Source organism: Eutrema salsugineum, unplaced genomic scaffold (assembly GCF_000478725.1).
Source record: "Eutrema salsugineum unplaced genomic scaffold, Eutsalg1_0 scaffold_10, whole genome shotgun sequence".
Taxonomy (NCBI): Eukaryota; Viridiplantae; Streptophyta; class Magnoliopsida; order Brassicales; family Brassicaceae; genus Eutrema; species Eutrema salsugineum.
In genome coordinates this window covers 3766274-3785128 of record NW_006256908.1, presented here as the reverse complement: position 1 = coordinate 3785128, position 18855 = coordinate 3766274, and the positions used below count along the sequence as shown (strand labels likewise).

The following is an 18855-nucleotide window of genomic DNA, read 5'->3' as shown; positions in this document are numbered from 1 at the left end:
AACACGAACATGCACATATCAAAAAAAAAGGAAGATGAAGAAAAAAAATTGAAAAAGAAGACATACGGATGATGATGTAGACAACGTAGAAAAAAGTGAAGATAAAGAATAAAAATAAAATTAAAAAAAGAAGATGAAGAGGAATATTAATAAAAATTGGAAAATTTAAAGAAAGTAAGGGATATGAGGATGGTGACAATGAAAAAAAGAAGAAAAATATGAATCACTAATGTGGTTTAGTATTTCTTTTATATATTTGGGAATTGCTATACTATTTTTTTTTAAATTATTCTACCATACTGATGGTTGCAAACTTTGATATCATCTTAAATTACAAGTGGATTAAAAGAATTGTTCTACATTTTTTAGAAATATAAATGTATACAATAAAGACTAATGTGTATAATCATTCATTTTTATCATTTTTCATAATGTCATATTCATTTTAAATAAATATATATTTGGTTATAATGATAACTCTAAAACAAAACTTAGATTCATAAAAAGATATGGTTTATGCCGGCGCAAGGTGATTGGGTTCTTTTGGTTGACTCTGATCTTATCCTGGTGGTTGAAGTGTTCAGATACACATTGCACTTTTTCAAGATTCGTTGAAAAGATACAATCGTTTTTCATAAAATTACTTCTCGGAGTAGTGAGGAATTTTTTAACTTAATAAAATTTGATACCATCAAAAACGGATTAGTGGACACTTCGATTTCTATTGGCACTTTGTTTCCATATAACCTTTTATAATAATTCATATTTAATCTTTTTTATAAAAAACAATGACTATTTTCTTTGTAGATTTAATTGGTCAAATAGTAGATGTTGAAAATTTTGTTTCCTACTCTTCCTTAAAACGAAACCGTCATTGTGGGAATGTGTTTTTCGAACTTGCATACGAGAGGTTTGATTTATGTTATTTTAAATAGTTTAATCTATTTTTGAGTAATTTTTATCATGTTTATTCATGATATCAATTTCAAGGGTTCTAATAATGTGTAGCGGCCTTCGTCTACAAGTACACCTAAATGGTGATTACTCGGAGTATTTTTTTAGAGTCTTTACTTAATTGTGATGAACCTGTGATTATCTATGTGTTGATGTTTGTGAAGGTCATCCAAGTGCATGATGTTTGGATTATTACAATAGCTTTTAAATGCAGTAAAATTTTGTTGGACCTTCTATTCCTCGAAGTTCACTACTTCAAAAAGATTATTCTGGACGCTCAAGCTTAAAGCATATTCTAAAAAAGAAAACTTATTAATGTTGCTTTTATTAAGGATCTAATACCATTTATTTTTTCTATTTTTACTTTACGTTTTGTGTTATATATAATGAATTTAGATTAATTAAACACCGATCAAATATAAATTTTATATCAACAACTTATAGTGAATATTTGTAGAGAGTATTAACAATTTAACAATTTTAATTTCAAAATAATTAACTAAAAATATAAAGAGTACCAAAATTTAAAAATGAATAATTGTACAATCTAATTATCTATAAATTCAAAAATAATTTTATATATAATTTTAAAATAATTATATCCGCGTGCCGTGGACAGCTAGCTAATCTTGTTTATAGGTGTAAATTAAAATTATGTAATAAATATTATACATGGCCCAGTAATTAGTGAGTTCGGTTTGCAGGTCGTAACATTGACCCGGCCCTTATCTGAATGTAAGAAATGGCGTAAAAGCAACTGGGCAAATTTGGCAGACGCGTTTGCGTAAATATGCTCTATCGTTTCTATCGTAGAGATGCGCAGACCATGCCGTTTCCAGATAATGTAAACGTTTTTGCATTCCCCGACGAACTATTTTGTCGTCTAGTGAAGTTATCAAAGAGATGAGGAAAAGTTTTTGTAGTTACGCAGAAGAACCTGAGAAACGACGTCGCTCTCCACCAATGAAATGGAAGCAACCACGTGCCTTCACGCCACGAGTCGTACACGAAAGCTCATCTCTCCACGTGGTTCACGACGATGAATATGCCACGTGTCTTTTTGGGACCACTTTATTGTCCCTAATTTTATCTTATTTTTTGTCCTTTTTCTAGAAAATTACTTAATGCATAAAACATCGTACAACAATACGTACTTTGTCGTATCTCTAAATTCTAAAGTTACAGTTTTACCCTCTTACTTCAAAGATTATTGACAAGACGTGTGCTGAAGATAAAGATTACGTGACATGTCTTTAGATAAACACATGTAAATGTCCTCTGTTTTCACAGTCTTTCTCCAAGCAAATTTGTTTACTCATTTCCATAAACGTATTAGCTTGAAAGTCTTGAAAATTAATAAAGATCAGTTATTTCTTCTTTAAGGATAGCTTACAAAATAAACAACAATTTTAATAATTTGTAGGCAGTAATCGAATTAGAATCTTTGATGTATTAGTGTATTACATTTCCAATTTTCCATCAACATACTTATGGTGTTGTTTCCAGATAAAGATGAAGACTCACGAATGAGCTAAGTGTTGAGTATTAGATTGGGCTTAGTGACTAGACTTGGATGACGAAGTAGAAGCTAATGGGCCCTCGTCAAAAGATATTATCTTCTTCATTAATTTGGAAATAATTGACAGAGTAGACAAAATTAGTAAATTATTAGTACCATTCGTTAAACTCATTATACATCTTAAAATGTTCTTTTTCATTTTTTTCAAAATGTGTCGATGAAGTCAAACTTTTTAACTCTGGTCCATTTAAGTGCGATTAAAGTTGAAAAAGTTCGTTCTACGAACACATGATTCAAGTATGTACACTATAATTATAAAAAAAAAGCAAAAAAATAAACAAAAAAATAAACAAAAAAACTCATACGCCCCTTGTGTTTATGGGTTTCCGTGTAGAATAAAAAGCTTTTGACAATCATCGTTTCGTTTGGATAAATCGGGAAAAAAAGTTAAATTTCTACGAAATTTCCAAGGACATTTCTGTAATTTCGTGTGTAACGGTGGGCGAACAAAAATTAACACGCACGAGGAGGAGGTTGAGTCTATCCATTGACCTTTCTCTTCTATATAAAAACCAGAGCAAACCAAAGCCAAAAGAGAAAGAAAATCTTAAAAACTCAAACAAACAAAAAAATTAACGAAAGAAAAGTTGATTAATTAACTTCTTCTTCTTCCTCTTTGAAATGGCGACGAGCAAATGCTACTATCCACGGGTAAGCCACCGTTTCTTCTCCACCGAACAAAACGTCACTTCCGCTTCCGATTTCGAGCTCGACGAGTGGGATCTTTACAATACCGGTTCAGATTCTGCTCCCGGTTTCAGTTTTTCTGACCTTACAATTAACTCAAGTCGAACCGGAGTTAACCGGAAAAGTCTTGGTGGTTCGGTTTCGGAGACATTTTCCGGTTCAGCTGCGTCTTCGGTTCCGGTCAACGTCCCGGATTGGTCGAAGATCCTCGGAGAAGAGAGTCGACGTAGGCAAGTTTCGAACGAGGAAGTCGACGGTGACGAGATTGCTTCATGCGGCGGAGGAACACGGCGGATTCCGCCGCATGAATTGCTTGCTAGTCGGAGGATGGCGTCGTTTTCGGTTCACGAAGGTGCTGGGAGGACTTTGAAAGGGAGAGATCTGAGTAGGGTGCGAAATACTATTTTTAAAATTAGAGGGATCGAAGACTAAATGTTTTTTTATTAAATTGAAAATACGAGGGCTTGAATCAAAATTTTAAGGGGTTGTTTTTTATTTATTTTTTAGTTTCTGGATTCACATTTCCAGTTTATATTTCCTTCTTTTTCTTTTATTGTTGCGGCTACGAATTTGGACAAGTAGTGATTATTATAAAAGAGAGTGTTAATTAAAGATTGTATTGAAATTTTGGGACACCAAATAAGAAAATTGACTCGGTATTTCTTTTAATAATTTCTTACATCTTGTCAGCTTAATTCATTTTTTATAGTCCTTAGATTTTTTTTTTATCTTCTCTCTGTTATTTGAAAAAAAAAAAAGAAGAATGAAGAGCATTATTATTTCGTCAACGAGGGGCTAATCTTGTTATTGAGTAGCTAACAATGGATTAATCTAATTATTTGTTAATCATGTGGCTTCTATTGGGATTATTCGTATAGATGGAGAGACATGATGCGTTGTCTTTAATCATACAATGTTAGTCGGCATATGTTCTTATCGATGAACCCAATTATGTTTAAGAAATACAAGAATATATCGACCGGTAATTATAAACGAATCATAAAAGATGAGATATTGATGTTAATTTTTAAAAAAAACAATGATACTAGTCATATTATACACAATCAAATTTTTAAAAACCCGAAATCTGAACTGGCTGATTTATAAAGAACAATAAAAATGGCTGTTTTATTAACAACAATAAAAAGTCATCTGACCAAAAAAAAAGAAGATATAATTATCAATGTTCGTAATGGTGATATATGATTTTATGAGTGTAAACACACGCAGATATGGTTGGTCCATTCTGATTATATGATGAATTCGTGTTTCCTAACAAGACGGCAAAATCTTATGATGTTATACTATTAATACTCTTCTGAGTAATGCGATGTTCTAATTTATTTACTTGCAGATTTAAGTAGACGAGACGATAGTATATTTTAATGTCTTGGATCAAGTTCACACAACATATTTTCAGGCGTTTTATGTGGACAAATCACTTGTTTGGATAAGATCTGGATAATAGACTAATTAGTTACTTTTACACATTAACGTTTCATTCCCGTAACAATTACTCCAATATTAGATAGACGTCCTTATTATATATCAAAATCTAGACCATGTAATGTACCTATAAAAACAACCAAATTTTTTGATATAATCTTTTTTGTTTTTATTTTAACTCAATAAACAGATAACCTGGAAAATATTTAACTATTTAGGAAAAAAATGTCTTTGAGGGCAATTTCTAACGGTTACTTTTCTCTCCTTGAGAGTTTGTGTCCGACCACGTCTCTGCAATTTTCTCGGCGACATCGTGCCGGTTTCTCTCCGCGGCCCACGTCTTCCGATTTCCCAAATTGGATCACGTTCTCTTGCGGTTTCCTCCACTCTTTGTGCATCATCCTTTTGCACGATTGGAAACCGCCATGGCTATGTCATTATATAATGCGATTCGGGTATCCTCTACAACTTCATACTTCTCACAAATCTTTTATCTTTCAAACAATTTCAAAAATGAGTGAGAATCTCCGTCAAAGGATGCAAAATATTAACCTCGGAATCAATGATGAACCGGTGGCTCTTCCTCCGGAAATCATTAATCATGTGGTGGTCAATAACCAATTCTCCCTGGTGGTGATTCCTCTTAACCCGAGGAAACAGAATCTCCGTGCCATGATTTCCCAAATGCCCCGTCTGTGGGGTCTCGATAATGCTACTTCGGGGCGAATCATCGGTCATAATCAAATCCAATTCATGTTCCAATCAGAGGAAACTATGAATCTGGTTCTCCGTCGTACTCCCTGGTCTTTCGCAGATTGGATGGTTACTGTGCACCGCTGGTCACCAAATCTTCCTGAAGATGCAAGCAAAGTGATTTCCTTCTGGATTCAGATCCGAGGGATCCCTCTTCAATTCCTTTCCAGACCAACCATAGCCTTTATCGGAGACCTCTTTGGACAGGTGGTTGGGGTCGACTTTGACGAAATTCAACCAGAGTTGACTATGTTCGAGTCCGTGTTCTCTGGAACATTGACAATCCTCTCCGTTTCCAAAGGAACTTTCAATTTGAAGCTGGTGTTAACACGGTGATTCAATTCAAGTACGAGAGGCTGCGAAACTTTCGTAAGAGATGTGGAATGCTCTCTCATGAGAGGAAGAAATGTCCACTTCAGGAAGATGGTGAAGATCCATTTTCGGGGTCAGAGGGAGATGATGATGATGATGGTGGTAATGATCCAAACTTGGGAGATGGGATTGTTCAGAAAGCTCCTCCACAGCAAACAACTCCAGATCCAGTTCGTCCCTCAGACTCTCAAGCTGCGAGTGGAGTCAATGAAGGTGCAGGTTTGATTCACTCTTCTGAAGATGCTTCTCTTCACGCAGAGGAACTTCGACTACAGGAAATCAGGAGGGCAAAAGGAAAGTTTCATTCTGATGAATCTTTTGACGGGTTTGGAAGGAATGCTACAGATGGTGTGGGTTTCAACAAGAGGAAACGTCAAGAAATAGAGGAAATGCTGCAGTTTCCTAATCAAAGTGGTCAGGCGGACGTGTGCCTGGTCAAGAAAAGAGCTTGTGATGATGAATCTCAAGACTCATGTTCGATCAACCAAGGAATAGACAGAGGCATGGGGGCCCGGTACCCTCATTGTTTCCCCCATGAAGATATGCTCCTGGAATTGCAGAGGGGTGAGAGGGTCTTTGTCGGAGCTGTGTTTGAAGGATTTGTGTCGCAAGTTCAGTCCAGATGTCTTCTTTTTAGTTGAAACTTTGAATGTCTCAGATGTAGTTAGGGATGTTTCAGTGTCTTTAGGTTATTTTAATGTTATTTGTGTTCCTCCTTTGGGTCGAAGTGGAGGCTTAGCAGTCTTCTGGAAGGATGATGTTCAGGTGTCTAGTCTTTATGAAGATGTAAGGTTAATCGATTTGTTTGTTCAGTTTAATGGAATGGAGTTCTTTTTGTCTTGTGTGTATGGTCACCCTGTTCAGCAACATCGACATGAACTATGGGAGAGACTAGAAAGAATTGGAACTTCCAGATCCGGTCCTTGGATGTTAGTAGGAGATTTCAGTGAGATTTTGTCTAATGAGGAAAAGATTGGAGGACAAGTGAGAGGGGAATGGAGCTTCCAAGATTTTCGAAACTTATATAACTCATGTGATCTCCATGACTTGAGATTTCGCGGTGACAGATTCTCTTGGGTTGGAAAGAGGTATAATCACACTGTTAAAGAATGTTTAGACAGAGTTGCTGTCAACTCTGAATGGTTGGCGAGTTATCCTGCTTCTGAAGCTGAGTTTCAAGGTCTTTATGGTTCAGATCATCGACCTGTTATCACTCACATTGCCTTCGTCTCTCCTGGTGGTCACAAGCGTTTCCACTTTGATAAGAGACTACTCGAACAACAAGATTTTAAAACCTATGTTGCAAGAGGATGGAACTCACCAAATCTTTCTGCAGAAAGATCAATTACCGATCAAATAAGAGAATGCAGAAAATCTTTAGCTCTTTGTAGAAGGAACTCTAAACTTAACTCGGCCAAGAAGATTGAAGAACTGAAACTGGAACTGGAAAATGCACTTTTATCTTCAGGTGTTCATCGTCAAAGGATCCCCGATATCCAAAGAGAACTGGTGAATGCTTACAGAGATGAGGAAGTGTATTGGAAGCAAAAAAGCAGAAATGCATGGTTAAAAGAAGGTGATCGCAATACTCGGTTTTACCAAGCCTGCACTAAAGCTCGTTTCTCTAGGAACAGAATTCACATCATTCAAGATGATACCGGTCAAATTTTCAAAGGGGACAGAGCTGTGGGTAGACACGCTGAAGTTTTTTTCAAAAAGATCTACACCAGTAATCATCAACCTGTCAACATGGATATTTTTTCAGGCTTTACTCAATCAGTCTCCGATGATATCAATGTCAGTTTAACAAAATATTTCTCTGATAAGGAGATATATGATGCTGTTTGTTCTATAGGAGCTGATAAAGGCCCTGGCCCAGATGGCTTTACCGCAAGATTTTATCAACAATGTTGGGATATTGTCGGGGAAGATGTCATCAAAGAGGTTAAGCGATTCTTTTCTACTGGTCTTATGAAAGCTGGAGTCAACCACACGAACATCTGTATGATCCCCAAGATTGGAAAACCGGTCACGTTATCGGACTATAGACCTATTGGTCTTTGTAATGTTCTCTACAAGATAATCTCCAAACTGATGGTTCTACGTCTTAAGGGTTTCCTTAACGAGATTGTCTCTGAAGAACAAGCTGCTTTCATCCCTGGAAGGATGGTCTCTGATAATGTGTTGATAGCGAATGAGCTAATGCATTCTCTCAAAGTTAGAAAACGTGTTTCTCAGACGTACATGGCGATTAAAACGGATGTCAGTAAGGCTTATGATCGGGTTGAATGGGCCTTTTTGGAAGCAACTTTACGAGCTTTTGGTTTCTCTGAAACCTAGATCCGATGGACTATGGCTACAGTCACAACTGTTTCATACTCAGTCTTGATCAATGGCAATCCCCAAGGTTTAATTGTACCAGAACGTGGTTTGAGACAGGGTGACCCCTTGTCCCCATACCTCTTCATCCTCTGTGCAGATGTATTAAGTCATCTTATTAAGTCTGGAGCTCAGAAAGGCAAGATCAAAGGCATCAAAATTGGAAATGGAGTTCCGCCGATCACTCATCTTTTGTTTGCAGATGATTCCCTCTTCTTCTGTCAAGCAAATATCAGGAATTGTAAAGCTCTTAAACGCATTTTCCAGTTGTATGAGCAGAACTCGGGTCAAATGATAAACCAAACTAAGTCTATGATTACCTTTGGTTCACGGATCCCTGGAAGTTTACAAAATCGTCTCAAGAATACTCTTGGTATTCAGAACCAAGGTGGTGGAGGAAAGTATTTAGGATTGCCGGAACAGTTTGGCCGTAAGAAGACAGAAATGTTCAACTATATTGTTGACGCAGTAAAGAAAAGAACTTCGTCTTGGAAATCAAAGTTCCTGTCTCCTGCTGGGAAAGAAATCTAGCTAAAATCTGTGGCCATCTCTATGCCTGTTTACTCTATGTCTTGTTTTAAGATTCCACTTACAGTTGTGGATGAGATTACTAGTGTCATCTCTCGTTTTTGGTGGGAGAAAAATGAAGATCATCGTGGAATTCCTTGGGTAGCGTGGAAGAAGCTACAATTAACTAAGCAGGAGGGTGGACTTGGTTTTAAAGATTTGGCAATGTTCAATGATGCTCTCTTAGCCAAACAAGCTTGGAGGTTATATCGTCACCCAGAATCTTTGTTTGCAAGGTTATTTAAGGCCAAATATTATCGAGATGGTTCAGTCCTTAATGCTAAAGCACAAAGACAACAATCCTTTGGGTGGTCATCAATTTTGATTGGTCTTGATCTGCTAAAAAAAGGCGTTAGGTTCAACATTGGCTCTGGGAATGATGTGAAAGTGTTCTCGGATAATTGGATTCCATCTGAGCCACCGAGGTCTGCATTAGGGATGTATCCAGAAAACATGAAAGTAAAGGATCTCATCTCTTCAGCTTCAGGTTTTCAAAAATGGGATGATCACCTTTTGAATACAGTATTAGTGGAAGAAGATAAGGCTTTGGTGAAGTCTTTGTTTTTGGCTCAAGAGGAAGAACCTGATAAATTGATGTGGCATTACTCTATAGATGGGGAATACTCTGTTCGAACAGGGTATTTTCTAGCCAGACATCTAGCTGATCCGGATATGAATGTCGTCCCTCCTCCACATGGTGATCCGACCTTGAAGGCTAAGATTTGGAAGTTAAATATTGTGCCAAAGCTCAAACACTTTCTTTGGAGAGTTATTTCTAAGGCCCTGGGAACTTCTACTAGATTACAAACAAGAGGCATTATTTTGGATCCAAAATGTCAAAGATGTGGTCTAGTAGATGAAACCATAAATCATCTTTTCTTCGAATGCCCTGTATCCAAAATGATTTGGAGGTTATCAAATTTGCCTTTGCAGACTCTTTTGCTTCCCTCTGCAGACTGTGAAGAAAATGTTAGACTTCTGGTTGACGCCCAAGGAGCTCAAAACTTATCATCTTCTCAGGCTCTGTTGCCATTTTGGATCATGTGGCGCATTTGGAAGTCAAGGAATAATCTAATCTTTAACAGACAGATACCAAGACCATCTCAAGAGGTTTTGATGGCTACTACTGAGGTGAAGGAATGGTTAGAAGTTAATCCGGGTCATGTTCAATCTTCCAATACTCCAGGATCTACTTCGTTACATATAAAGTCGTGGACTCGTCCTCCCTTGGGTGTCTTGAAATGTAACTTTGATGCTGCTTATCAACCTGTTACCCGTGAAGCTTCAAGTGGATGGATCCTTAGAGACGACGCTGGAGTGGCTAAATATTGGGGTTCAATGTCTTTGGGTAAAGCATCTTCTGCTTTAGAGGCTGAAGGAAAATCGTTATTAGCTGCTCTTCAATCTTCCTTTATGATGGGTTATCAACATATTATCTTTGAAGGGAATTGCAGGAACCTAATCAGGACCCTAAAAGGAGAAGAAAATCACTTTGGAATACATAATCTATGCAAGGAGATTAGGAAATGGGCACTAAAATTCAGAAGCGTGGACTTTCACTATGTGCATCGTCAGTATAATGAACCAGCCCATCATCTTGCTAAGAACCATAATAATCTCATTCCTTTCTAAAGGTTGTATTAATCCTCCTCACTGGTTAACCCCTTATCTCCATAAAAACTATGTAATTTCAATGTCTTCTTAATTAATATAATAGTCTTTTGTCGAAAAAAAAAAAACAGATAACCTGGAAAGATACATGTTATGAATTTCAAATAAAACTTTTAAAAATTTGTATTGAAAACAAACATGTAACATTATTGTTTAAACGTAATTTTTGCCTTTACAATTTACGTGGCTTATAGCAGACAATATGATATAAACAACGAATTGTACATAATCTTGAAAAACATAACAATTTGTTTTCATATCTAAAGAGAAAAATCAAACCAATACAAAATGCATGTTAGTAGTATGTACTAACTTGTACCACTTGTTCTATTGAAGTTCGAATTCTTGTTTCAGTTACCAACATTCGTTTGACACATGGCACTTGGCAGAGCATTACTGTACAAGTAAATTTACATGTTTAATCCGTGAAGAAAGTAATAAATGTTACAAAGAAATTGCAATAAACCATGAAACGTGAAAGATGCTCTAATACTATGCCAGATATATAAGAAGAAGAAAATGAAATAGAAGGATGTGACATATTAAGAAAATATATGTCTCAGTTAGTTTCATGTAAGTTTGTAGTCCACGAATGGTTAAAAGTTAATTTGATGATTCTATATTCGATCATTAGCCTAAACTCACATAGTCGAATTTTTTATTAAAAAGAAATCACTCCATTATAACTGTTTTTTGTTGTAGGTTCAAACTGTTAATAAAAATTTATCAAATGTTAATATTTTTTAAGCTGATTTTGAAAGTTAAATGAATATTGGTTGCTAATACTGGAATGAACTATTAAAAAATACATGAAGAAATTCAGAATTTATATAACTTGCGATAATTAAAAAAACTCTAGAAACCAAGATTGATGGAAAATGTGTATGAATTTCGACCTAAGTAAAAATAATTATGGATAAAAAAACTTTCAGTAGCAAATGGTTTTAGATTTTGTATTATTAATTTGTTTTGTTTTGTCGAATAGAAGACAAAAGCGCGTGGCATTTAGTTTGGTGATTGATGGGAATGTCAATATTCAGGCGTAAGCAAAGCAGTGGCATAGCTGTAATTTCGGGTAAAGGTATCTCTCTGGTGGGCCCCAACAGATGTCGTAATCTTTTTGTAGTATTTCCCAACGTAAGTGATGACTGAACGAGTCGTTCGTCGTTTTATGTGCGTTGGTATTGTCGTTTTGCACTCCTGTCTTTTTCCTTCCGCTATGACTGGTTTATATGATTAGAAGAATAAAAGTGAGGAGAATAAAGATGACCAAAATTAAAATCAAAATTAGAATTAAAAAAAACTATAGTTATAATTGGCTGAATAATTTTTCTGCTGTTTTTTATAATTTGATTGATGATAAATCTAAACTAAATTAGAGTGAATAATACTCGACAAAAAAAATTAGAGTGATTAATATATTAAGATGACTATTTATTTATTTATTTATTCTAATAGGCATTATTAGACTCAGAACTTTAGTTTTTAGTTATTACCAAAACGACGAAATGTCAAAAAAAATTTCATTATGTTATTTTTTTCTTTTTAAATAATTACATAATATTTTTAAAGCATGTCTCTTTCACGTGTTTGATTTTAATATAATTACGTAGGTTTTTTTTTGTCGAATTACATAGGTTTATAACGTGCACTATGCGTGGAGAGACTTTTTTTTTTTTTAATTAACGTTGTGACATTCAAAAAATATGTGGACGTTAAGCAATTTGCAAAATTGACTTTTTCCCGTTAATAATTTCCCAAATATTTATACAAAGATGAACTAATGTTGAAAGCAGGCCCAAGGCCCATGAAAAGCAGCGAGACCCAATTCAAGGTCCTCCCTCTCGCTTCGAATGTATTTTATATTAGGAAAGGCCCAACGAGACGGGTCACAAATCGGGTCAAATATATCCGACTCAAATCTGGATCCGATGGTGAATCGTGAATCATCTCCTACCTCAATGCGAGTGGACAAAGTGAGTTTTGCAGAGAGATTCAATGAACAACACGACTTGCCGTTGGAGGAGACCAATTTTTCTGCTCTCGCTTTCTCTTCCTTGAAACAAAATATCCTTCGAATTTTCTACGGTATTCAACAATGACGACTTCAGATTCGAGCTCTTCTCCTTCATCATCCGGCACCGAATCCGCCGATCTGAACCCTAGTTCCGATCCGGGGACGAATTCGGAGCGTGTTCAAAGTCAATTGGAGTCAATGAATTTGTCTCAACCAAGCGAAGTCTCTGATGGAAGTCACACCGATTACGGCGGCGGCGATGACGACGCGGAGGAGGAGGAGGAGGTTGCATCGGCCAACGGAAACGAAGGCGGAGTCAGCAATGGAATTTCAGTGCGTGAAGACGGCCTTGCGGGAGCTAGCGGAGAAGAGGAAGTAGAGCCGTCGTCGTCAAGGGCGGAGCATCCGGTGGAAATGGAGGCAGGGGAGGAGCCGCCGAGTCCGACGAGCAGTGGTTACGACGGGGAGAGAGGGAGCAGCGGCGGAGCTACTTCTACTTACAAAGCTGATGACGCGAGCGAGGATGAGATTAGGGAAGCCAATGTTGACGGTGACACCGCCTCGCAGCATGAAGCCGCGTGGCTTCCCGGAAAACGCCACGTCGACGAGGTGAGTGTGATCAGTATAATATATTCTCATCAATGGAACTCTGAGAACACACTTTTGAATATGAAAACGCAGGATGATGCTTCTATCTCATGGAGGAAGAGGAAGAAGCATTTCTTCATATTGAGTAACTCCGGCAAACCGATATATTCCAGGTTTTTGGCCGTTTCCTTATATTGAATCACCAGGTTTTATCCTTTTAGTTGATTTACTGTTGTTGCATTCTTTTTTTCTTCTTTTCAATTCTTGAATCTTTCAGATATGGAGATGAACATAAGCTTGCTGGATTTTCAGCTACTCTTCAAGCTATAATTTCTTTTGTGGAGAATGGGTAAAATGCACTAGCTTTGTCTGCTTGTTGGTTCCTTTTAATGGTTATTATTGTCTTTAATGTTTGATCGCTTAACCTATTGTTTTTTTTTTTTTTGGGTTTAGTGGTGACCGTGTGAATTTAGTCAAGGCAGGAAAACACCAGGTGATTAATATTCCCGTGTGCTATCAATTATATTGTTTGGCATAGAAATGAGATATGTGTTTTGTTCATCTACATTATCATTGGAGATATTGATTAGAGAGATATGTCGTGTATAATTATGATTAAAAGTCATTTTCTGATAAGAAGATTACAAGAGTATTAAATATGATTTCCCTGGTCAAATTCAGGTTGTCTTTCTCGTGAAGGGGCCAATATACCTGGTCTGCATCAGCTGTACAGATGAAACATATGAATATTTGAGGGGGCAGTTGGATCTTCTATATGGTCAGGTAACTAGAGACTGCTTCTCTGTGACCTTTCTTTTGAACTTTTTCATGTTCTGGTAAACAGTTTAAATAACGAAAATGCAATATTGGCGATGCAGATGATACTAATTTTAACAAAGTCAATAGACAGATGTTTCGAGAAGAATGCAAAGTTCGATATGACACCCTTGCTTGGAGGGACAGAGGCTGTCTTCTCATCTCTTGTCCATTCATTTAGCTGGTTTGTCTCTGATTTGCAACTCTTTTACTCTACCGCCTTTCACATTGCTTTTCTCTTATCTTGTTTCTGAATATTTAAAATGGAGATTGAGACTGCTGAAGTTCTACTTGTCTCCTGAACTTCATGGCTTCCTAATCTAGAGGGAAATGTATACTAATCTATCTTTATGTTAGAAGTTATGATCTGATCCCTAGAAAATTTAGGATAATGAGCACGTTTCACGGATCAGTTTTGACTGTTAAAAACCCACAATACAATTGAAGATAGACATAGTTTAACAAAAAGTCTATACTCTAGTTATTATCGAAGTATACATAGTACAATATATACGTTTAACATACAAGCCTCTAAAATTTAGTGGAATGTTGAAGTGTGTTTATTGTCCTTCCCACAGCTGTAGAACTGTTGTTCTACACCTTACATCTCTCTTTTCGATCTACCTCTAAGCTTCAGGTAGAAAAAGTTCTGACAATCTTCGAGATGATTTTCCCGATTTTAGGAATCCAGCTACATTTCTTCATGCCTACACGTGTCTTCCCCTTCCGTTTGCGTTAAGACAATCTACAGGGTCAATATTGCAAGACGTTTGCGCGTCTGGTGTCTTGTTCGCACTACTAATGTGCAGACACAAGGTAAAAGCCCTCGTTCAAAAGATCAAAGTTTTTCAGCCTGGAAATCCATCGTAGTTGAATGAGCGTATGTTTACTTGCAGGTTGTCAGTCTTTCCGGTGCACAAAAAGCTTCACTTCATCCCGATGACTTGCTTCTACTCTCAAATTTTGTCATGTCATCAGAATCATTCAGGCAAGTGCTAAATGTTTTGCCCATCTAAATACATTGAACCATACATTTGTTTTGTGTTGCTTAATCTCACTACCTCCTTTGTGCTAACAGGACATCAGAGTCTTTCTCACCAATCTGCCTACCAAGATACAACCCTCAGGCCTTTTTGCATGCCTATGTCCACTTTTTCGATGTGAGTCATAACGTAAAACTTTGCAAAGAGCTTATTAAGCTCATCCAAAGTTAGTAAAATTTTAACTTACTCTCGGTGATGTAGGATGATACATACGTTATGTTGCTTACCACACGTTCAGATGCCTTCTATCATCTCAAAGATTGCAGGTATTAAAGATACTTTTGTTTTTTTACATGATGAAATACCAAATACTGTTTTGATCTTTGAAGTCCACAAACTTTGTATCCGTTAGGATTCGCATTGAGGCTGTTCTTCTCAAGTCGAATATTCTAAGTACGGTTCAAAGATCAATCGCGGAAGGTGGAATGCGTGTTGAGGATTTGCCAATAGACCGTAGGCTTAGACAGAAACCGTCATCTACATCTAACCAGGGACAAGATACATCTGGTCCCGAGAGATTAAGGGACGTGTCTGTGGGAACTGGAGGTCCCTTTGGGCTTTGGCATTTCATGTACCGTAGTATATACTTGGATCAATACATTTCCTCTGAATTTTCACCTCCAGTAACTACTCACAGACAGCAGAAAAGGTAAAAAAAAGCTCATGAATCTTCATGGGATACGTAACCCAAAATGATGATAATGATTTACTTTGTGTCGCAGTTTATATCGAGCGTACCAGAAACTTTATGCTTCAATGCACGAGAAAGGATTGGGACCTCACAAGACTCAATATAGAAGAGATGAAAATTACTGTAAGTTCGAATTTGCACATCTTGACGAAAGATTTAAAAACTATTTTGCTGCAAAATGATGAAAATAGGCCTTTTTGTGATATAAATGCAGCTCTTCTATGTTGGGTTACACCAGATTTTGAACTCTATGCAGCATTTGATCCACTTGCAGACAAGGTGAGATTCTTTTTTTGACTTTGTTATACTCTTACAAGGTTTCAGTTTTTGATGGTGAAGTTGATGAAATTGGCAGGCGATGGCGATAAAGATGTGCAATCAGGTTTGCCAAAGGGTAAAAGAATTGGAGAATGAAGTGTTCTTGCAAGGAGCTAGCCCTTTCTCTTGGTGAATATTTGTTTACTGTTTTCACTCTTAAATAATAAAAGGCAATAATGTAATTTTTCCATTGGTGTGTTGTGTACCCAGAAAACCCTTGAGAAAGAAAGCTGTTTGTGATGCTTCTATTCTTTAATGATGTTTTAATTATCAGACTGAATAGTCAAATATTATTAAGATGATGTTGACAAAATTGATAATCGAAGACAGAGGTTACTAGTTTAAAGCCTTTTAAGGTTTGGATGGAGACTGGAGTCGGTAGTCAAGTGTGTGGGTTGTTTATGTTTGTGTGGTTTTCAATTTAAATGCCCCCATCAATTTAATTATACATCTTAAATATAAAATGTTTATTTTCCTCTTTTAATGACAAATTATTACCTTAACATCTCTGTCAGTAAATTTGAAAACATTAGTTACTGGTTTATACTGTAACGAATGATAGTAAATTAATTTACTTTTTAGAAGAATCAACATCCTCTTCTGTAGAGAGTGTTGGGTTCATCACCAAAATTAACAGCAAATCTTTATCCGTAGATATGCTGTTAATTCTTTATGATTTTACTGTAACTCTTAAACGAATCCAAGAAAGTCAGATAAATGCCCTTCGGACAACAAAAATTGAATTTGTTTTATCTTATCTAGACATTGCCGATGGAGTAGGGTTAATACAGTGTTTGTAATTAAATGCTCTGCTTAAATGCACCTGTTTTTCTTTATTACATCCATTAATATAGTGTATACATATAGTTTTACACGTTAATAACGAAGTAAACTGATATTTTAATTCGTCATTAAATAGGTTAGCGAGATTAGAGCGTTGGGGTTCGCATTAGAAATTAATTGACCCTCTTTATGCTCTTCCTATATCTGTTTGTTTTCACATTTGTCATTATTTATCGTCGTAGTTGTATTACACATTGTTAGCATCGTTGTTCTTTTTAATCAAAAATTTATCTGAATAACTAGGATTTGTAGTTTGCTGATTTCTATTAGTTCTATCATCGATCCATATTCGGTTTTATAATACGTGTGGCTATGAGCTATAGTTTTGTAGACAAAACAAATAGGCCTCAATCAGAAATCAAGAACACATTAATTAGCATTTGGATGACTTAACTATTGCGATCTTTCGATTTCTAAGGCCTTGATCATCTAATTTTCATTCATTAGTTTTATCTTTTTGTCCATCTTCAAGTAGTGAATGAGTGTTTACAGAAAAAATGCATTACCCAAATTTGGAAAACGCGTTTTAAGTGGTCAATTGGTTATGTTGGAAACCAATTTTTTTAGGTCTTAGACCTATGTTTGATCATTTGATTAGCACCTAATAAATTTTTAAACGTAGACTTCAAATAATGACATAAGTTAAATATGAGTATGTAACAACATAACACAAAGATTTTTTTTTTGATAAACAACACAAAGATCTTTCGTAGTTCGATTAAAAATCATTTTTTTCTTGATTTTATAATCTTTTAAGTTTAGCACAATACTCATAATTTAAGAAAAGTTTGGGGGGAGGTATTGAATTTAATTGAATTAGAATGAATTAGACTTTTTATAAAATTCTACTGTATTCAAAGTTGTATGTCATGAATTCTTTTAAATTCATGTGTTATTGGATTATATATTTCTAATCATTCTTTCAAATTACTTTAAATTCTAGTGTTATTCAATTTATTGATTTCTTAATTCTATCAAATGTTTGTGTTATTCAATTTTGTAACAGTATTTATGATATTGTCATCATTTGATAACAATTTAATAGAATTACTCTAAAAAATACAAAAAACCAATTCCAAACATTTTTACTGTTATTTTGATAGAATTCAGTAAAATCCCAACAAAAATTTTAAATTAATTGATTTTTGTTATAACACATATCATATATGGACTCTTATACCGGCCTATTAGGCCCATCAGGGCATTGTACTTAACCTAGATTCCCTATGTACTCTATATATACATTCTAGTGATTAATAAAGTTTCTAAGTTTTCACAACACGTTATCAGCACGATAAGACTCTCTGAGCGAAAAACCCTAATAAATCCGGTCACCACCAAAACCCTAAAAGCAAGTCGAAACTTAAAAGACGCATATCTTCCAAACCGTGAGGAACCAGAAGACGATCTACATATCAAATCGAAGCCCTCGACGAGACGAATCTACTGGTGAAAACCGTTTGTCGATCCAACGTCGGACGCGCCCTCACGCACACTTACAGTACACGACGATCAACCGAAAAAAAAAAAACCAGATCCGAGTTTTTCCTTCTTCAACCAGCAGCTTCTCCAGTTTTGGTGATCAATCCTTGGAATTTGTAGCGGCTAACTGAGGTCTATTAGCTCCTAGTTTCATTAGCCTGTCAGAAATCCAAAGGTGGAAAAGGTATCTTCTAAAACTGAGAGCCATAGAACCTGTTGTTAAACACTTCAAAACCCTATAAAAAAAAAAAAAAAAATCGATCTCTAATTGATTGAAAGTGTTTGATACTCTGATGATTGATTGATAACTTGTTGATTGATTGTTTAAATTACAAGTTTATGCATGTTCAAAGGTTTTAAACTCGTTTTATAAAACCCTAATCTACAAAAACCTAACAACCGTTTTTGGTCATGTTTATGGCATAAACCTATTCGATTTTCTTCATGTTTAATAAGCTTGTTGCAGCTTATTTTGATTGTTGATTCTCTTGCTTGAAACACTTGATTGAATAAACTAAGAAAATCAACCCTAAATCCTAAGCTTGATTCACGATTTTGTAATCTTCAAAATCGTAAGTCATAATGCTTAAACCCTAGTCCTTTTCACGTGATTTCTTTGTTGTCTTTGTGAAATTATTAAAACCATCGA

At 35.9% G+C, this 18855-nt stretch overlaps 2 protein-coding genes across 2 annotated transcripts; both read left to right on the top strand.

Moving 5' to 3' along the window:
- The first annotated feature begins 3057 nt into the window (after positions 1 to 3057).
- On the top strand, positions 3058 to 3892 carry LOC18028043. The gene has a single exon (XM_006409802.2). It carries the CDS (start codon positions 3155 to 3157, stop codon positions 3650 to 3652), a length of 498 nt encoding a protein of 165 aa, XP_006409865.1. The 5' UTR covers positions 3058 to 3154; the 3' UTR covers positions 3653 to 3892.
- An 8481-nt stretch (positions 3893 to 12373) lies between these two features.
- LOC18028042 (vacuolar fusion protein MON1 homolog) lies at positions 12374 to 16217 on the top strand. The gene is made up of 14 exons (XM_006409801.2): positions 12374 to 13034; positions 13107 to 13186; positions 13291 to 13362; positions 13467 to 13506; positions 13695 to 13796; positions 13892 to 14013; positions 14513 to 14645; positions 14726 to 14817; positions 14908 to 14989; positions 15074 to 15138; positions 15225 to 15521; positions 15595 to 15686; positions 15778 to 15842; positions 15919 to 16217. Exons 1-14 carry the CDS (start codon positions 12507 to 12509, stop codon positions 16012 to 16014), a joined length of 1866 nt encoding a protein of 621 aa, XP_006409864.1. The 5' UTR covers positions 12374 to 12506; the 3' UTR covers positions 16015 to 16217.
- Positions 16218 to 18855: the final 2638 nt, after the last annotated feature.